General features: G+C 50.2%; 1 protein-coding gene across 1 annotated transcript in view; it reads left to right on the top strand.

Moving 5' to 3' along the window:
• The window catches only part of g2e3 (G2/M-phase specific E3 ubiquitin protein ligase), a 336,184-nt gene extending 318,886 nt beyond the window's left edge, over window positions 1-17,298 (top strand). Inside the window, exons 13-14 of the mRNA XM_038790247.1 lie at window positions 12,747-12,961; window positions 16,706-17,298. Coding sequence (XP_038646175.1) covers window positions 12,747-12,961; window positions 16,706-16,956 — 466 coding nt within the window. The 3' untranslated portion in view covers window positions 16,957-17,298. The remainder of the gene's footprint in view (window positions 1-12,746; window positions 12,962-16,705) is intronic.
• Window positions 17,299-17,572: the final 274 nt, after the last annotated feature.

The following is a 17,572-nucleotide window of genomic DNA, read 5'->3' as shown; positions in this document are numbered from 1 at the left end:
CCGAATGGCCTCCTTCTGCACTGTATATTCTATGGAGGGGTCGGATGTCGGAGCGTACCTGGTCACGATGCTGAACACGCTGATGGGTGCGGGGGCATTCCCGGGGCCCCTAGAGCTGGAGGGGGCCCATCGAGTCCTGGCGAGGAGGCCCAAGCCCAACGAGCCGCCATGGGCGGTGCTGGTACGGTTTCACCGCTTCGTGGACAGGGAGTGTGTCCTAAGGTGGGCAAAGATACAGCGGAGCAGCAGGTGGGAGAATGCAGAGGTCCGGATATACCACGACTGGAGCGTGGAGGTGGCAAAGAAAAGGGCCGGGTACAATCGGACTAAGGCGGTGCTGCATCGGAAGGGGGTGAAATTTGGAATGTTGCAGCCGGCGCGACTGTGGGTCACCTTCAAGAACCGTCACCACTACTTCGAGACGCCGGAGGAGGCGTGGACCTTTATCCAGGCCAAAAAGTTGGACTCGGATTGAGGGTCGGTGGCGAGGGGATGTCGAGAGGGGATTGATGTGATTGTTGTGTTTTGGGGGGATATTTCTGTTCTGTTTGGTACTGCTTTTCCTCTTTTTTTTTTTTTGGTTTGTAGTGGGAGTTTGGTGAGAGTGTGGGTGTCGGTGGTTGGAAGAGGGGACCCCATTGGGGGGGAAGGGAAAGGGGAGGCCCGAGGTTGGGGAGCTGGGATTAGTCGTGAAAGGGAGCTGCGCCAGAGGGGACGGGTTCGGCTTGGTGGAAAGCGCGGGCTTTTTCCCGCGCTAGGGGAGGAAGGGGGCGGGGTCGGGGGGAAGGGTGGTGCCGGAGAGGAGCGCCTGCTGATGGACAGAGGGGGAGGGGAGATTCTCACACTGGGGGGGTCGATGGAGTGGCGGGAGCGGCCGGGGTCAGCAGGAGTCAGCTGACTTACGGGAGTGTTATGGGTGGAGCAACGCAGCTGGGGGGGGCCTAGCTGGTTGGGGGGGGGGGGGGGGGGGGAAGGACCTGGGTTGCTGCTGCAATGGCCAAGGGGGAACTGGAGTCTGTAGAGAGAGTCGAGGCGGGGGTCTGCCGCTGGGGGAACGGAGAGTGCGGGAGGCGCGGGCACGTGGCTGGCCTGATTTGGCTGATAACTTGGAATGTGAGACGCAAAGAATCAAGGGGTGGCGATTTTGGTGGGGAAGCGGTGTCGTTTGAGGCGCTGAGCATTGTGGCAGACAACGGAGGTAGGTACGTGATGGTGAGTGGTAAGCTGCAGGGGGTGCGGGTGGTCTTGGTGAATGTGTATGCCCTGAACTGGGCCGATGCCGGATTTATGCGGCGCATGTCGGGCCGGATCCCGGTTCTGGAGGCAGGGAGCATGATAATGGGGGTGGGGGGGGAACTTCAATACGGTATTGGATCCAGCATTGGACCGCTCTAGGTGCAGGACGAGTAGGAGGCCGGCGGCGGCCAAGGTGCTGAGGGGGTTTATGGACCAGATGGGCGGAGTGGACCCATGGAGGTTTGTTAGGCCGGGGGCCAGGAATTCTCATTCTTTTCCCACGTCCATAGAGCCTACTCCCGGATTGACTTTTTTGTGATGAGCAGGGCGCTGATTCCAAGGGTGGAGGACACGGAGTATTCGGCCATAGCCATCTCTGACCATGTCCCGCACTGGGTGGACCTCGAGCTTGGGGAGGAGAGGGACCAGCGCCCGCTGTGTCGCCTGGAGATGGGGTTGTTGGCGGATGAAGAGGCGAGCGAGCGGATCCGGGGGTGCGTAGAAAGATACCTAGAGGTCAACGATAATGGGGAGGTGCAGGTAGCGGTGGTCTGGGAGGCGCTGAAGGCGGTGATCGGGGAGAGCTAATCTCCATTAGGGCCCACAAGGAGGGGAAGGAGAGGAGAGAGAGGGAGAGGCTGGTGGGGGAGATGGTACGGGTAGATAGGAGGTAAACAGATGTCCCCGAGGAGGGACTACTCAAGGAGCGACGAAGCCTCCAGACCGAGTTCGCCCTGTTGACCACCAAGAAGGCGGAGGTACAGTGGAGGAAGGCGCAAGGGGCGGTGTATGAATATGGGCACACCAGCTTCGGAAATGGGAGGGAGATCGGGGGAGTTAGAGATAAAGGGGGGAACACGGTGCGGAGTGCGGTGGGAATAAACGGGGTATTTAGAGACTTTTTTGAGGGGCTGTATAGGTCGGAGCCCCCGACGGAGGGGGGGGGGGGTGGGTATGCGCCGGTTTCTGGACCGGCTGAGGTTCCCGAGGGTAGAGGAGGGGCAGGTGGCGGGGCTTAGGGCACCGGTAGGGCTGGAGGAACTGGCTAAGGGACTGGGGAGTATGCAGGCGGGGAAGGCACCAGGGCCAGATGGGTTCCCGGAGGAACTTTACAGGATGTATATGGACCTGCTGGGCCCACTACTAGTGAGGACTTTCAATGAGGCGAGGGAGGGGGTCTCCTACCCCCGACGATGTCTAGGGCGCTGATCTCGCTAATCTTGAAGCGGCACAAGGACCCCTTACAGTGTGGGTCGTATAGGCCAATCCCGCTCCTCAATGTGGATGCGAAACTGTTAGCAAAGGTGTTGGCTACTAGAATTGAGGACTGTGTCCCGGGAGTCATCCACGAGGACCAGACGGGTTTCGTGAAAGGAAGGCAGCTAAACACCAACGTGCAGAGGCTCCTAAATGTAATCATGATGCCGGCAGTGGAGGGGGAGGCGGAGATAGTGGCGGCTATGGATGCGGAGAAGGTCTTTGATAGGGTGGAGTGGGGGTACCTCTGGGAGGTATTGAGGAGGTTCGGGATTGGGGAGGGGTTCGTTAGTTGGGTTAGGTTACTGTACGAAGCCCCGGTGGCGAGTGTGGCCACGAATCGGAGGAGGTCGGAATACTTTATCCTGTATCGGGGATGTACCCCCCTGGCAATTGAACCTTTGACGATGGCTTTGAAGGAGTCCAGGAGGAACTGGAGGGGGTTGATGTCGGGGGGTGGGGGGGGGAGGAATACCGGGTATCTCTGTATGCCAACGATCTGTTATTATATGTGGCGGACCCGATGGGGCGATGGGGGGGATGCCAGAGGTGATGTGGATCCTCAGGGAGTTTGGGGACTTCTCCGGGTATAAGCTCAACATGGAGAAGAGTGAGCTGTTCGTGGTACACCCAGGGGGCCAGGGAAGGGGGATAGATGAGCTTCCACTGAAAAGGGCAGAAAGGAGTTTTAGTTACCTGGGGATCCAGGTGGCCAGGAGCTGGGGGCCCTACACAAGCTCAACTTGACGAGGCTGGTGGAGCAAATGGAGGAGGAGTTTAAAAGGTGGGATATGCTGACGCTCCCCCTGGCGTAGGGTGCAGTCGGTGAAGATGACGGTGCTCCCGAGGTTCCTTTTTATATTCCAGTGCCTCCCCACCCTGATCCCTAAGGCCTTTTTTAAGAGCGTTAGCAGGAGCATTATGGGGTTTTCTATGGGAAGACCCCAAGGGTGAGAAGGGTGTTTCTGGAGCGGAGTAGGGACAGAGAAGGGCTAGCGTTGCCTAATCTATGCGGGTACTACTGGGCTGCCAACGTGGCGATGATACGCAAGTGGGAAATGGAGGGGGAGGGGCGGCGTGGAAGAGGCTGGAGATGGCGTCCTGTGTGGGCACGTGCCTGAGAGCGCTGCCGCTCCAGCCGACAAGGTACACCACGAGTCCAGTGGTGGCGGCGTCCCTCAAAATTTGGGGGCAATGGAGACGCCACAGGGGGGGAGGTAGAGACTTCAGTGTGGTCCCCGATCCGAGAGAACCATCGGTTTGTCCCGGGGAGAATGGATGGGGGGTTCCTGAGCTGGCACAGGGCAGGTATTAAAAGGATGGGAGACCTATTTATAGACGGGACGTTCGCGAGCCTTGGGGCGTTGGAGGAAATATTCGGGCTCCCCCCGGAAATGCCTTCAGGTACATGCAGGTAAGGGCGTTCGTAAGACGGCAGGTGAGGGCATTCCCGCTGTTGCCAGCACGCAGGATCCAGAATAGGGTGCTCTCGGGGACGTGGGTTGGAGAGGGCAAGGTCTCGGCGATCTACCAGGAGATGCATGAGGAGGAGGAGGCCTCGGTGGAGGAGCTAAAAGGTAAATGGGGGGAGGAGGAGCTTGGAGAGGACATAGATGAGGGTACATGGGCGGACGCCCTGGGTAGGGTAAACTCTTCCTCCTCTTGCGCCAGGCTTAGTCTGATACAATTCAAGGTTCTGCCCAGGGCGCACATGACTGGGGCAAGGCTGAGTCGGTTTTTTGGGGTAGAGGACAGGTATGTGAGGTGTTCGGCGAGCCCGGCAAACCACGCCGTTCTGGGCGTGCCCAGCGCTGGATGAGTTCTGGAGGGGCGTTGCGAGGACAGTGTCGAATGTGGTGAACACCCGAGTTAAGCCGAGCTGGAGGCTCGCAATATTTAGGGTATCAGACGAGCCGGGAGTGCAGGAGGCGAAAGAGGCCGGTATTCTAACCTTTGCGTCCCTGGTAGCCTGGCGGAGGATTCTGTTGCAGTGGAAAGATGCGAGGCCCCCAAGTGTGGAAACCTGGATCAGCGACATGGCAGGGTTTACTAAATTAGAGACGGTAAAATTTGCCTTAAGAGGATCCGTGCAAGGGTTCTTCAGGCGGTGGCAAACGTTCCTAGACTTTCTAGTGGAGCATTAGGAGATGGTCAGCAGCAGCAGCAACCCGGGGGGGGGGGGAGCAAAGTTGGAGGATTTGGAGAACCGCTCGAGGCAGCAAAATTTGAGGATTGAGGGTCTGCCCGAGGCGGTGGAGGGCCCAAGGCCGATGGAGTCCGTTGCCAAGATGTTGGCAAAACTGATGGGGGAGGGGGAGGAATGAACTGGACCAAGCTCATCAGTCGCTGAAGCCAAGGGCAGTGATCATCTGTTTTCATAGGTATCTCACGAAGGAGAAAGTCTTGCACTGGGCGGAGCAGAAGCAGGAGGTGCAGTGGGCTGGTGCTGGTGTGCACATTTATCAGGACTTGGCGGTGGAACTGGCAAAGAGGCGAGCAGCTTTCAGCCGAGTGAAGGCAGCATTTTACAACAGTGGGGTGCGGTTTGGAGTGGTGTATCCAGCGAAGCTGAGGATTACCTACAACTCCAGAGACTTTTATTTTGAGATTGTGGAGGCGGCAGAGGTGTTTCTGACGCAGAACGCCTTAGGCAGAAATGAAGAATGGGACTGAAGAGGTGCTGTGGACTGTGGAAGGGTTGGGAAAGTGTACATATGTAGTTTAGACTTATGTTTTTACTTCATGCTATTACAGAGGTTAAGGTTTTTTATTGTTGTTCTTTGTAGTGATGTTTTTTTCTGAGATGTGTATGTTTGATTGTTTTTCCTGGGGCTGGATGGGAGGGGAGGGAAGGCCTGGACAGGGGCCCTCTCACTAACAAACTTAAGTCAACTAGTGAACGGTGGTGTTGTGGGGGGAGGGGATGCGGACATTGGAGCCTGACGAGCAGGTTTTAATGTGCCCAGGAGGTGTGAAAATGGGAGGCAGGGTATCGATACTGGGTGAGGCTTCTTCAAGAGGAAGTCTGGGGGGGTGGGGAGTGATTCAGGGAGGGGGGACGGGGTTCGATGTTAACAATGGATCAGGGCGAGTCAGGATCAGTGAGCAGAGCCCGGAGTTATGATGATGGTGGATAAGAAGGGAGAGATGGGGGGTGGCGGGGATGTGATCCCCTGTTAGGATAGTTATAGAACATAGAACAGTACAGCACAGAACAGGCCCTTCGGCCCTCAATGTTGTGCCGAGCCATGATCACCCTCCTCAAACCCACGCATCCACCCCATACCCGTAACCCAACAACCCCCCCTTAACCTTACTTTTATTAGGACACTACGGGCAATTTAGCATGACCAATCCACCTAACCCGCACATCTTTGGACTGTGGGAGGAAACCGGAGCACCCGGAGGAAACCCACGCACACAGGGGGAGGACGTGCAGACTCCACACAGACAGTGACCCAGCCGGGAATCGAACCTGGGACCCTGGAGCTGTGAAGCATTTATGCTAACCACCATGCTACCCTGCTGCCCCCTGCTACCCTGCTGCCCCCTATGTGGAACATGAGGGGGCTGAGAGGCCCAGTGAAGAGGTCGAGGGTGCTTGCGCACCTGAAAAGTTTGAAGACTGATGGGGCAATGCTGCAGGAGAGTCACTTAAGGGTGAAGGATCAGGTGAAGCTTAGGAAGGGCTGGGTTAGTCAGGTGTTTCTCTCAGGTTTTGATGGCAGGGCGCGGTGGGTTGCGGTCCTGGTTAGTAAAAGAGTGAGGTTCCAAATGGAGAATGTGGTGGCGGATCAGGGATAGTAACGAGGCATCGGAGAGCAGGTGGGTGGTGTCGGTAAGGGTGTGTGGTCCACCCTGTGCCTCGGCGTGGCGGGAGGACGTGCTGGCGTTTTTAACGCTGGAGAAAGTGAAGTTCAGGGGAAGAATGGAAGGGTTCAACAACTCGTGGGCTTTGTTTATCGTGCATTTTCTTTTTTTTTTAAATTTAGAGTACCCAATTAAATTTTTCCAATTAGGTGGCAATTTAGCATGGCCAATCCACCTACCCTGCACATGTTTGGGTTGTGGGGGCGAAACCCATGCAAACACGGGGAGAATGTGCAAACTCCACACGGACAGTGACCCAGAGCCGGGATCGAACCTGGGACCTTGGCACAGTGAGGCAGCAGTGCTCGCCACCGTGCCGCCCTTTATCATGCATTTTCAAAAATTGGATGACATCAAACATTTGGAATGTATAAGTTATTGATGATTATGCATGGGTTGATGATGGATTCCTGATTCTTTTTCATTTGTGTTTGTATTTAAAATATTAGGGGCTGTTTGGGGGTGGGTGGGATAAGGGGATTGTTGGCATGGGGATTGCCATTGTATTTGTTATTGTTGATTATTTGTTGGTGGGTGCAAGTTTGATGAAAATGTTAAAAAGAAAGTGAATTAAAATATTTTTTTTAAAAAGGAAAAAAGATGGTTTATCAACTGCATTTCTTTGCTGTTTAATTCGGACTCTGAAAATAGGGACATTTCATACCTAGTGTCAATTAAAGAAACACAGAATATCCCAGCACCAATATGCATATTTGTATATGAATGTTTGATGTCCAGACTTACCCCAAACTCCATTCAACAGTCTCATAAACCCCCGCACACTGCAATCCTGCACCTCGCCCTCCACCCTCTTTCCTTCCCCACCCTCTTTCCTTCCCCACCCTCTTTCCTTCCCCACCCTCTTTCCTTCCCCCTCCGCTCACTCACCGCCTCCGCTCACTCTCCCCCTCCGCTCACTCTCCCCCTCCGCTCACTCACCACTTCCGCTCACTCTCCCCCTCCGCTCACTCTCCCCCTCCACTCACTCTGCCCCTCCGCTCACTCTGCCCCTCCGCTCACTCTGCCCCTCCGCTCTCTCCCCCTCCGCTCTCTCCCCCTCCGCTCTCTCCCCCTCCGCTCACTCTGCCCCTCCGCTCACTCTGCCCCTCCGCTCACTCTGCCCCTCCGCTCACTCTGCCCCTCCGCTCACTCTGCCCCTCCACTCACTCTGCCCCTCCGCTCACTCTGCCCCTCCGCTCACTCTGCCCCTCCGCTCACTCTGCCCCTCCGCTCACTCTACCCCTCCGCTCACTCTGCCCCTCCGCTCACTCTGCCCCTCCGCTCACTCTGCCCCTCCGCTCACTCTGCCCCTCCGCTCACTCTCCCCCTCCGCTGACTCACCGCCTCCGCCCACTCTCCCCCTCCGCTCACTCTCCCCCTCCGCTCACTCTCCCCCTCCGCTCACTCTCCCCCTAAGTTCACGCTCCCCCTCCGCTCACCCGCTCCCCCTCCGCTCACCCGCTCCCCCTCCGCTCACTCTCCCCAATCAGGCTCCCTTCACGTTTTCTCCAATTTCTCACCTTTGACTCTCTCTCCACACTCTCTGTATGCTCTCTCTCCACTCCATCATACTCTCACTTTCTCCCTGCACACTCTCCCCAATCAGACATACTCCCTGTACTCACTCTCCCCTCCGTAATACTCTCCATGGAAACAGGACACCGAGTGGCCCCACCTTTGTATGTGATTGGCCACTGTTGAGTCGCAATTTCAGTGTGGGACATTTATGAACAATAGCTTCAGCTGAAAAACTCGGTGTGCGGTGGAATTGTTTGTCTCATTGAAGTGTCACTGAAATGGTTGGGAACCACTGATATAGTGCTCGCCTTTGCTCACAGTATTTTTCTTGCAGTTGTTGGACTGAGAACATCAGGATTTGGCATTCAGCCAAGATCTACAGGCCAACAAAGGTAATATGGGCAAATAGGTTTCCAATGATGCTCAGCCCCCAGATGCCTTGATAGTTATTAACGCTGCTGCCACCCTTGATCTTGTATGCCTTTGCATCACTATATCCTGGGGGACTGCCACCTCCCTTCAGCAGAGATAGAGAGGTTTGTGCAGATGCGACAGGAGTGCCATATTCCTGCGCTTGATGAGTAATATCCAACTCTTCCATGATGGGCTTTTTATGGTCTCCTGAGCTTCATCAGTGGCTGTGGTCTCTTTAGAGTACCATTCAAGGTGCTCCATCTATCCCTCCAATTGTTTATTGCATTTGGTGGTGACTTCCTCTACCTTTGTTTTCAACTGAGCCATTTTATTTGCTGCCTTTTTAATCCTTTCATATATCCCCCCTGTGTTAAAGGGTATATGGCTATTCTGGCAAAATTGTAACTCGTTGTCTTTGACAGAGAAGTCTGTTGGACTTTGAGCGTCTTTTAGTGCATTTATAGTTTTCTCATTAGGATTTATTTTGTAATTAATGAAAGGAGAACTGCTTGGCTTCAATGACAGGTTCTTTCACAGTGATATTCAACACAAACCAGTCAACGTTTCTTTGTTCTACCTTTCCCGAATGTTCAAAGTGTGGTACTGTTGATGGTGTCTTGAAGTATGTTCCTTTTCATTTCTGTACTCTTTGTGGGAATGTCAGAAAGTTCCTTTTCAGTTGAGTTGCAGAACTGTTGTGTTTTATCTGGGTAGGTAGTATTGCTGGAGTTATATGAGGCCAGCATATCTGCTTTGAATGAAAAAGCTTCAAGGATTGCATCCTCGCTTTTGTGCACACCAGGGAGTGATCTGTACTTAAGTTAGCACTGTGGTAGCTGCTTGTCTTGAGAATTCTGTTGAGAGAATCACATCTTGTGATCATCGGATTCAGCTAGTGCCAATGCCTTGATATTGAATGTCCCCAGAGCATGTTAGATTCTAAAGTTAGCAGTGTCAATCCCCCGACAGCACTGAACATAGAACGATACAGCGCAGTACAGGCCCTTCGGCCCACGATGTTGCACCGAAATGGGAAGTCAAAAACTAAAGACCATCTAACCTATACTATGCCATTATCATCCATATGCTTATCCAATAAACTTTTAAATGCCCTCAATGTTGGCGAGTTCACTACTGTTGCAGGTAGGGCATTCCACGGCCTCACCACTCTGCGTAAAAAACCTACCTCTGACATCTGTCCTATATCTATTACCCCTCAATTTAAGGCTATGTCCCCTCGTGCTAGCCACCTCCATCCGCGAGAGAAGGCTCTCACTGTCCACCCTATCTAACCCTCTGATCATTTTGTATGCCTCTATTAAGTCACCTCTTAACCTTCTTCTCTCTTAACGAAAACAACCTCAAGTCCATCAGCCTTTCCTCATAAGATTTTCCCTCCATACCAGGCAACATCCTGGTAAATCTCCTCTGCACCCGTTCCAAAGCTTCCACGTCTTTCCTATAATGAGGCGACCAGAACTGTATGCAATACTCCAAATGCGGCCGTACCAGAGTTTTGTACAGCTGCAACATGACCTCATGGCTCCGGAACTCAATCCCTCTACCAAAAAAGGCCAACACACCATAGGCCTTCTTCACAACCCTATCAACCTGGGTGGCAACTTTCAGGGATCTATGTACATGGATACCAAGATCCCTCTGCTCATCCACACTGCTAAGAATTTTACCATTAGCCAAATATTCCGCATTCCTGTTATTCTTTCCAAAGTGAATCACCTCACACTTCTCTACATTAAACTCCATTTGCCACCTCTCAGCCCAGCTCTGCAGCTTATCTATGTCCCTCTGTAACCTGCAACATCCTTCCACACTGTCTCCAACTCCACCGACTTTAGTGTCGTCTGCAAATTTACTCACCCAACCTTCTGTGCCCTCCTCTAGGTCATTTATAAAAATGACAAACGGCAACGGCCCCAGAACAGATCCTTGTGGTACGCCACTCGTAACTGAACTCCATTCTGAACATTTGCCATCAACCACCACTCTGTCTTCTTTCAACTAGCCAATTTCTGATCCACATCTCTAAATCACCCTCAATCCCCAGCCTCCGTATTTTCTGCAATAAGCTACCGTGGGGAACCTTATCAAACGCTTTACTGAAATCCATATACACCACATCAACTGCTCTACCCTCGTCTACCTGTTCAGTCACCTTCTCAAAGAACTCGATAAGGTTTGTGAGGCACGACCTACCTTTCACAAAACCATGCTGACTATCCCTAATCATGTTATTCCTATCTAGATGATTATAAATCGTATCTCTTATAATCCTCTCCAAGACTTTACCCACAACAGACGTGAGGCTCACCGGCCTATAGTTACCTGGGTTATCTCTACTCCCCTTTTTTTTTTAGAACAGTACAGCACAGAACAGGCCCTTCAGCCCTCGATGTTGTGCCGAGCAATGATCACCCTACTCAAACTCACGTATCCACCCTATACCCGTAACCCAACAACTCCCCCTTAACCTTACATTTTAGGACACTACGGGCAATTTAGCATGGCCAATCTACCTAACCCGCACATCTTTGGACAGTGGGAGGAAACCGGAGCACCCGGAGGAAACCCACGCACACACGGGGAGGACGTGCAGACACCGCACAGACAGTGACCCAGCCGGGAACCGAACCTGGGACCCTGGAGCTGTGAAGCATTGATGCTAACCACTATGCTACCGTGCTGCCCTTCTTGAACAAAGGGACCACATTTGCTATCCTCCAGTCCTCTGGCACTATTCCTTTGGCCAATGATGACATAAAAATCAAAGCCAAAGGCTCAGCAATCTCTTCCCTGGCTTCCCAGAGAATCCTAGGATAAATCCCATCAGGCCCCGGGGACTTATCTATTTTCACCTTGTCCAGAATTGCCAACACTTCTTCCCTACGCACCTCAATGCCATCTATTCTAATAGCCTGGGTCTCAGCATTCTCCTCCACAACATTATCTTTTTCCTGAGTGAATACTGACGAAATCAGTATCGAAATCAGAATTTAGTATCTCGCTTATCTCCTCAGCCTCCACACACAACTTCCCACCACTGTCCTTGACTGGCCCTGGTCTTTTGCCAGAAGAGCATAGCTTTGGAGCATGAGGTTAACTGGCCCTGTTTGAGATGAGAAACAGATTGAGTAAGGGTGGTTCTCTCAAGAGGAGTGAATTCCTCAATATAGCAAAGTTTGTGAGGCAAGAAACAAAGAGTAGGATGACATGGGCCTTTTTTAAAGTGGCAGGTAGAGACGACAGAGGTACCGCATAGCTAACGCCCTCCAGACCAGGCAGCATCCTGGTAAACCTCCTCTGCATCTTCTTCAAAGCCTCCACATCCTTCTGATAGTGTGGCAACCAGAATTGTGAGCAAGTGGATGAGCTTTAGGTGCAGATTGCCACATGGCAATTTGATGTTGTGGAAATAGTGGAGACCTGATTCAATGGGCAGGACAGGACTAGGGACTAGATATTCCTGGATATATGGTGTTAGAAAAGATAGAGAAAGAATGAAAAAACAGGTGGCAGTGTTGATTAAGGAGAACATTGAGTATTGGAGAGAAAGAATGTCGCAGATGAGTCAAGGACAGAATCTATTTGGCTAGTGCTAAGAAACAATGTAAGTATCATTATAATTCTCAGTGTATTTCATAGGCCACCAACTAGTGGGAAAATGTAGAGGAACAAATTTGCAAGGCAATTACAGAGAAGTGCAATAATTGTAGTGTGGTTATAATGGGGCACTGACGATTCCAGTTTATTTATGGTAATTAAAACGTAAAAGACAGGTAGGCATTTCTGGACCTGGCTCTGAAAAATGAGGGTGGACAAAGTGACATGAGGGGAACCTTTTGGGTGACGGTGATTATTGTATCATATGGAAATGTGCAATCAGCAATCCAGAGTACGACAGACGATAAATTGGGGAGAGCAAAACTCAGTGGGGTGAGAACAAAACTGCCAGATAATTTGGGATCGAAGGATTGACATGTAAGCCTGTAATTAAACCATGCTTTAAAGAGGAGATCGTTTGGGTACAGTAAAGGGGTATTCCCACGAGAGGCCTGTCTTCTGTGCTGTAACCATTCCATGCTTCTATATTAAGGAAATTCAAAATGTACAAGTTGGGTTTTTGTTGTATTTTTTTGAATCAAGATTTAAATCCATTTGTTTTGATAATTTTAAGATAACAGGAATCACAAATAATTTCATACAAAAGGTTTATTTTCCCTGTGAGCAACTTAGACTGCTTCCATAGTGTGTGGAAGATCCTTTCACTCTGCAATTGTGAACCCTCTGTTGCTGATCTAATTTTCTTGAGGATATTTTTCTCTTGTGGTGTTCCAGTTTGAAATGGTCCAGTGAAGCGTCAGATTCTAAATGTCTATGGATACAAGATTAAGCAATATCACAAGAGCCATCTCTTATCTGCTCTCTTATTTCAGATTCCGTGAAGGTTTGAAAGTGCTTGGTGTGTTGGAAAATATTCAAAAATACCCAGAAATATTTGCTGAGCTGTTGTGCTACAAACCTCAGAAGTTAACAGCAGAGAAATTTGAAAACCTTTTCTCAATCAACTTTTCACCAGAAGGAAGCACCAGAAGGATTGCAGAATCTAGAGTGATTGGCTTCTGGAGGAATTATTTAGCAGATGTAGAAGGTATGATTAAGATTTTACAGCATACATTTATGACACACTGTCCTTTTAAAATCAAACAATATCTATTCTGTGCAGCTCATCTAGCCTCTTCCTAGTAAAAAGGACTGAAGAATGAACAGTATTGGAACTCAAATGATTTACTTACAGTTTTGGGCTCATGTTGTCAAAGGATAGTGTTGCTCGTTATGCTTTCCTTAATTTGCTCTGTTTTAATTACCTTTGCTCAAGAGTCGCCAGGTATCTTTTTGATACCGCCACAAGGTTCAAAACCGAATACTGATCAATGACTCGATACACCAGTTAGTAAGTTTGAAATCAATGCACATTTATTTACACACACAGTCAATTATTACTCATGCACAAACTCTACTCACTAAACTACAATTACTACTAAAAGCCTATACTTAGCTTCGGGCGCCCACTCAGTCAGAGGAACTGTCCGGTTCTGATACTGCTGGCTTCGAACTGGTATAGAATAGTAGCTAGGAGCGCCTATCTCGTAGCGTGCGTTGACCTTAGACTTAGTTGGCTGGTGCTTGGTGGGCCTCTCGTCGCTGAGAGCCAAAGGCCAGGTGAAGAAGAAGAGTTCAAGAGAGCGCTCTGACCTTGGGGACTCTGTTTTATACCCCAAAGGGTTTCGCGCCTCTGGGCGGTTCCTGAACTTGGTCCCAATTAATTGGACCATGTCCCAATTATTTATATTGATTCTCTCCAATAAAGGGGTCGTTTCTCGATCGCTGGTGGGCCCTAGGTAACCGTTGGCCTGCCTTTGTTTTAGTCTCCACTGGCGCCGGGGAGTCTGCCCTGGTACCGATTGTTTAAATGTTTCTCTTTTGTCCCCGGAGATAGCTCATTACTATGCTAATGGCTTGTAGTATCAGTTCTGTCTGGGATCTGCAAGTTCCAGTCCACAGGCAAACCTTGCACCTGCTTGTTTTTCTAGCACTGTCCAATTTTCCCTGTACTCTTTGCGAATGTCCATTTTGGAATCGGGACGTGGCCACCCCAGGTGGCTACAATAGTGATTATAAAATCTGAAAAGATTAAGAAGTGCTCAAAATTATGAGCAGCTGGATAGAGTAGAAAACAATTCCCATTCACAGAGGATTAAGAACCAGAGGGCGCTGATTTAAAGAAATAGCCAAATGAAGCAACAGTGACATAAAGAAAAAGGTTTCTGCACACTGAATGGTTATGATCTGGAATGCACTGCCTGAGTGTGCTGGAGGGATATTCATTTCGAGCCTTTAAAAGAGAATGATCTGCAGAGAAATGAATTGAAAGACTATGAGGAAAAGGTAGATGAGTGTGACAAGCTGAAATGCTCTTCAGAAAGCCAGGACAAACATGGCAGGAAGTGGCCTGTGCTATTATTATTCTATTCAATTATTCAAATTGCAACAGTGAGAATTTGCAAAGAATCCGATTATTACTTTTAAAAATTTTGCACTTTAATGTCGGTATCCAATAATTGTTCATTCTGTTTCATCTTTAGAAAGCAGTCTCTGATTATGTCTTAATTGGTTCGAATAGAAATAAAAAATGTGTGCGTTTTCTGGTTTGGTTTTTTTAAGGTCAAATTTTCTTTCAGGCAAATGCATAGTGACCCTGAAAGAAACAATACCTTGTGGAATATTGCACACATTAGTAGCACAATTTCAGTTTGCATTTGAATCATAAAATGCAAAATGGAATTGAACCTATTGTATTTGGATTTTGTAAAGTGCTACCCCAAAGTACTTGCAAGGGGTGGGCTGTTGCTGTGACAGTTGGGTTTGTGGTGTTGGTCCAAAGACACTTTCAGACTGGTGCAGCAAAACTTCTTTTTTTTTTCTTTTTTTTTTAAAATAATTTTTATTGGAATTTTTTGAAAAATACATATCAACAAAACAATAATAATAAACACCCCCCGGCACCCGTAACAACACATATAACAAACCCCCCCCACCCCCCCCCCCCCCCCAACCCCAATAAACAACAGAATAAATTAACAATAAGCAAATTAACTTAAACACTATCCCCCTCAACCTCCCCCCCCCCCCCCCCCCCCCCCCCCCCCAGAAAGTCGAGGAAAGGCTGCCACCTCCTAAAGAACCCTTGTACTGACCCCCTCAGGGCGAACTTAACCCTCTCCAACTTCATTAATCCAGGTCTCCACACTCGGAGATCTCGCATCTTTCCACTGCAGCAAGATCCTCTGCCGGGCTACTAGGGACGCAAAGGCCAAGACATCGTCCTCTTTCGCCTCCTGCACTGCCGGCTCCACCCCAACCCCAAATATCGCGCGTCCCCGCCACCCCCTTCCAGAACTCCTCCATTGCCGGGCATGCCCAGAACATATGGGCATGGTTCGCTGGACTCCCCGAACACCTGACGCACCTGTCTTCGCCCCCAAAGAACCTACTCATCCTAGATCCGGACATGTGAGCCCGGTGCAGTACCTTGAACTGGATGAGACTAAGCCTTGCACATGAAGAGGAGGAGTTCACCCTCTCCAGGGCGTCCGCCCATGTCCCCTCCTCAATCTGCTCCCCCAGCTCCACCTCCCACTTAGCCTTCAGCTCCTCTACCGACGCCTCCCCCACCTCCTGCATTACCTGGTAGATGTCAGACACCTTCCCATCCCCGACCCACACCCCCAAAAGCACCCTATCCCTTACCCCCCGCGGGGGCAGCAAAAGGCACCCCTCCACCTGTCGCCTAGTAAACGCCTTGACCTGAAGGTACCTGAACATATTCCCCGGGGGGAGCTCAAACTTCTCCTCCAGTTCACCAAGGCTCGCGAACCTCCCGTCAATAAACAGGTCTCCCAACTTCCTGATGCCCGCCCTGTGCCACCCCAGGAACCTGCCATCCATGTTCCCTGGGACAAACCGGTGGTTCCCTGCAGCGGGACCTCCACCGAGCCCCCCACTTCCCCCCTGTGTCGCCTCCACTGCCCCCAAATTTTGAGGGTGGCCGCCACCACCGGGCTCGTGGTGTACCTCGTTGGAGGGAGCGGCAACGGAGCCGTTACCAGTGCCTTCAGGCTCGTGCCTCCACAGGACACCATCTCCATCCTTTTCCATGCTGCCCCCTCCCCCTCCATTACCCACTTGCGTACCATCGAGACATTAGCCGCCCAATAGTACCCAGAGAGGTTGGGCAGCGCCAGCCCCCCTCTATCCCTGCCCCGCTCCAAAAAGACCCTCCTTAGCCTCGGAGTCCCATGCGCCCAAATCCCAGAATGCTGCAGTTTACCCTCCTATAAAAGGCCCTCGGAACGAAAATGGGGAGGCACTGAAACAAAAACAAAAACCTCGGGAGCATCGTCATTTTAACGGACTGTACTCTACCCGCCAACAACAACGGTAGCATGTCCCATCTTTTAAATTCCTCCTCCATCTGCTCCACCAACCTAGTAAAATTGAGCTTGTGCAGAGTCCCCCAGCTCCTAGCCACCTGAACCCCCAGGTATGCAGAAAAACTTCTTGAGGAGGGAATTGAAGTTATTACATTATTCACAGCTCAAATGCATTAATGCATAATATGAATAATTGTACAAGATATATTTATGCTAAACTATCTTGTATAATTAATTTGAAAGTCTTCCCTCTGTACTAACCAACTGACTCTTCAGCTACCTGCAGCTGCTGTATCCTGGTGCGCAAATAAACAACAGGGTGACTGGTCAAATTGATCAGTATAACTGGGCTCTATTGCACATTATTTTTTTTTGTAAATTACATTTTTTTTTATTTTCAGAGGGAACAACTAAAGCTTCTTTTGAGCAAATCTTGACTTTCGCAACTGGTACAAGTGCCAGTCCAGCTATCAGCTTTCTTCCAAACCCCTCAATTATATTCTTGCATAGTGATGGGATAATACAGTACAGATTTCCAACAGGACAAACATGCCTCAATTGTTTGAAACTGCCAATGTCAAAAACATATGAAGAATTTAAAGAATGTGTGGATTTTGCTATCTGTAATACACCTGGATTAAAAAGAATGTAAAAAGAATTAAAAAGAAGGTTTTTGAATCAAATATTAAATCTTGTATGTTAGTATGCAGCAATTTCCTTTCTGTATTAGATAATTTGTTACAAAAGTCTTGTTTTTTTCAGTTACGTTTATTTAACAAGGCCTTGCAAAAATACATTTGGAGCCCAACCATGTGTTTAAAAGAGGAAAGAGGTAATGATTCCTCTTTAGAGAACCCGTGGGCGGCACAACAGCACAGTGGTAGCACAGTTGCTTGACAGCTTCAGGGTCCCAGGTTGGATTCCTGGCTTGGGTCACTGTCTGTGCGGAGTCTGCACATTCTCCCCGTGCCTGCGTCGGTTTCCTCCGGGTGCTTCAGTTTCCTCCCACAGTCCAAAGATGTGCAGATTAGGTGGATTGGCCATGTTAAATTGCCCTTAATGTCCATAAAAGGTTAGGTGAGGTTACTGGGTTATGGGGACACGATGGAGGTTTGGGCTTAATTAGGGTGCCTTTTCCAGGGGCCGGTGCAGACTCGGGCCGAATGGCTTCCTTCTGCACTGTAAATTCTATGAACCCTGTGAGTGGAACATCTTGATGTTACTACACAACATGTTGGAAGGAAAATCAAAGCTAGTGAGAATTACCA

Source organism: Scyliorhinus canicula, chromosome 2, assembly GCF_902713615.1.
Source record: "Scyliorhinus canicula chromosome 2, sScyCan1.1, whole genome shotgun sequence".
Lineage (NCBI taxonomy): Eukaryota > Metazoa > Chordata > Chondrichthyes > Carcharhiniformes > Scyliorhinidae > Scyliorhinus > Scyliorhinus canicula.
This window is presented reverse-complemented; position numbering and strand designations above follow the sequence as displayed.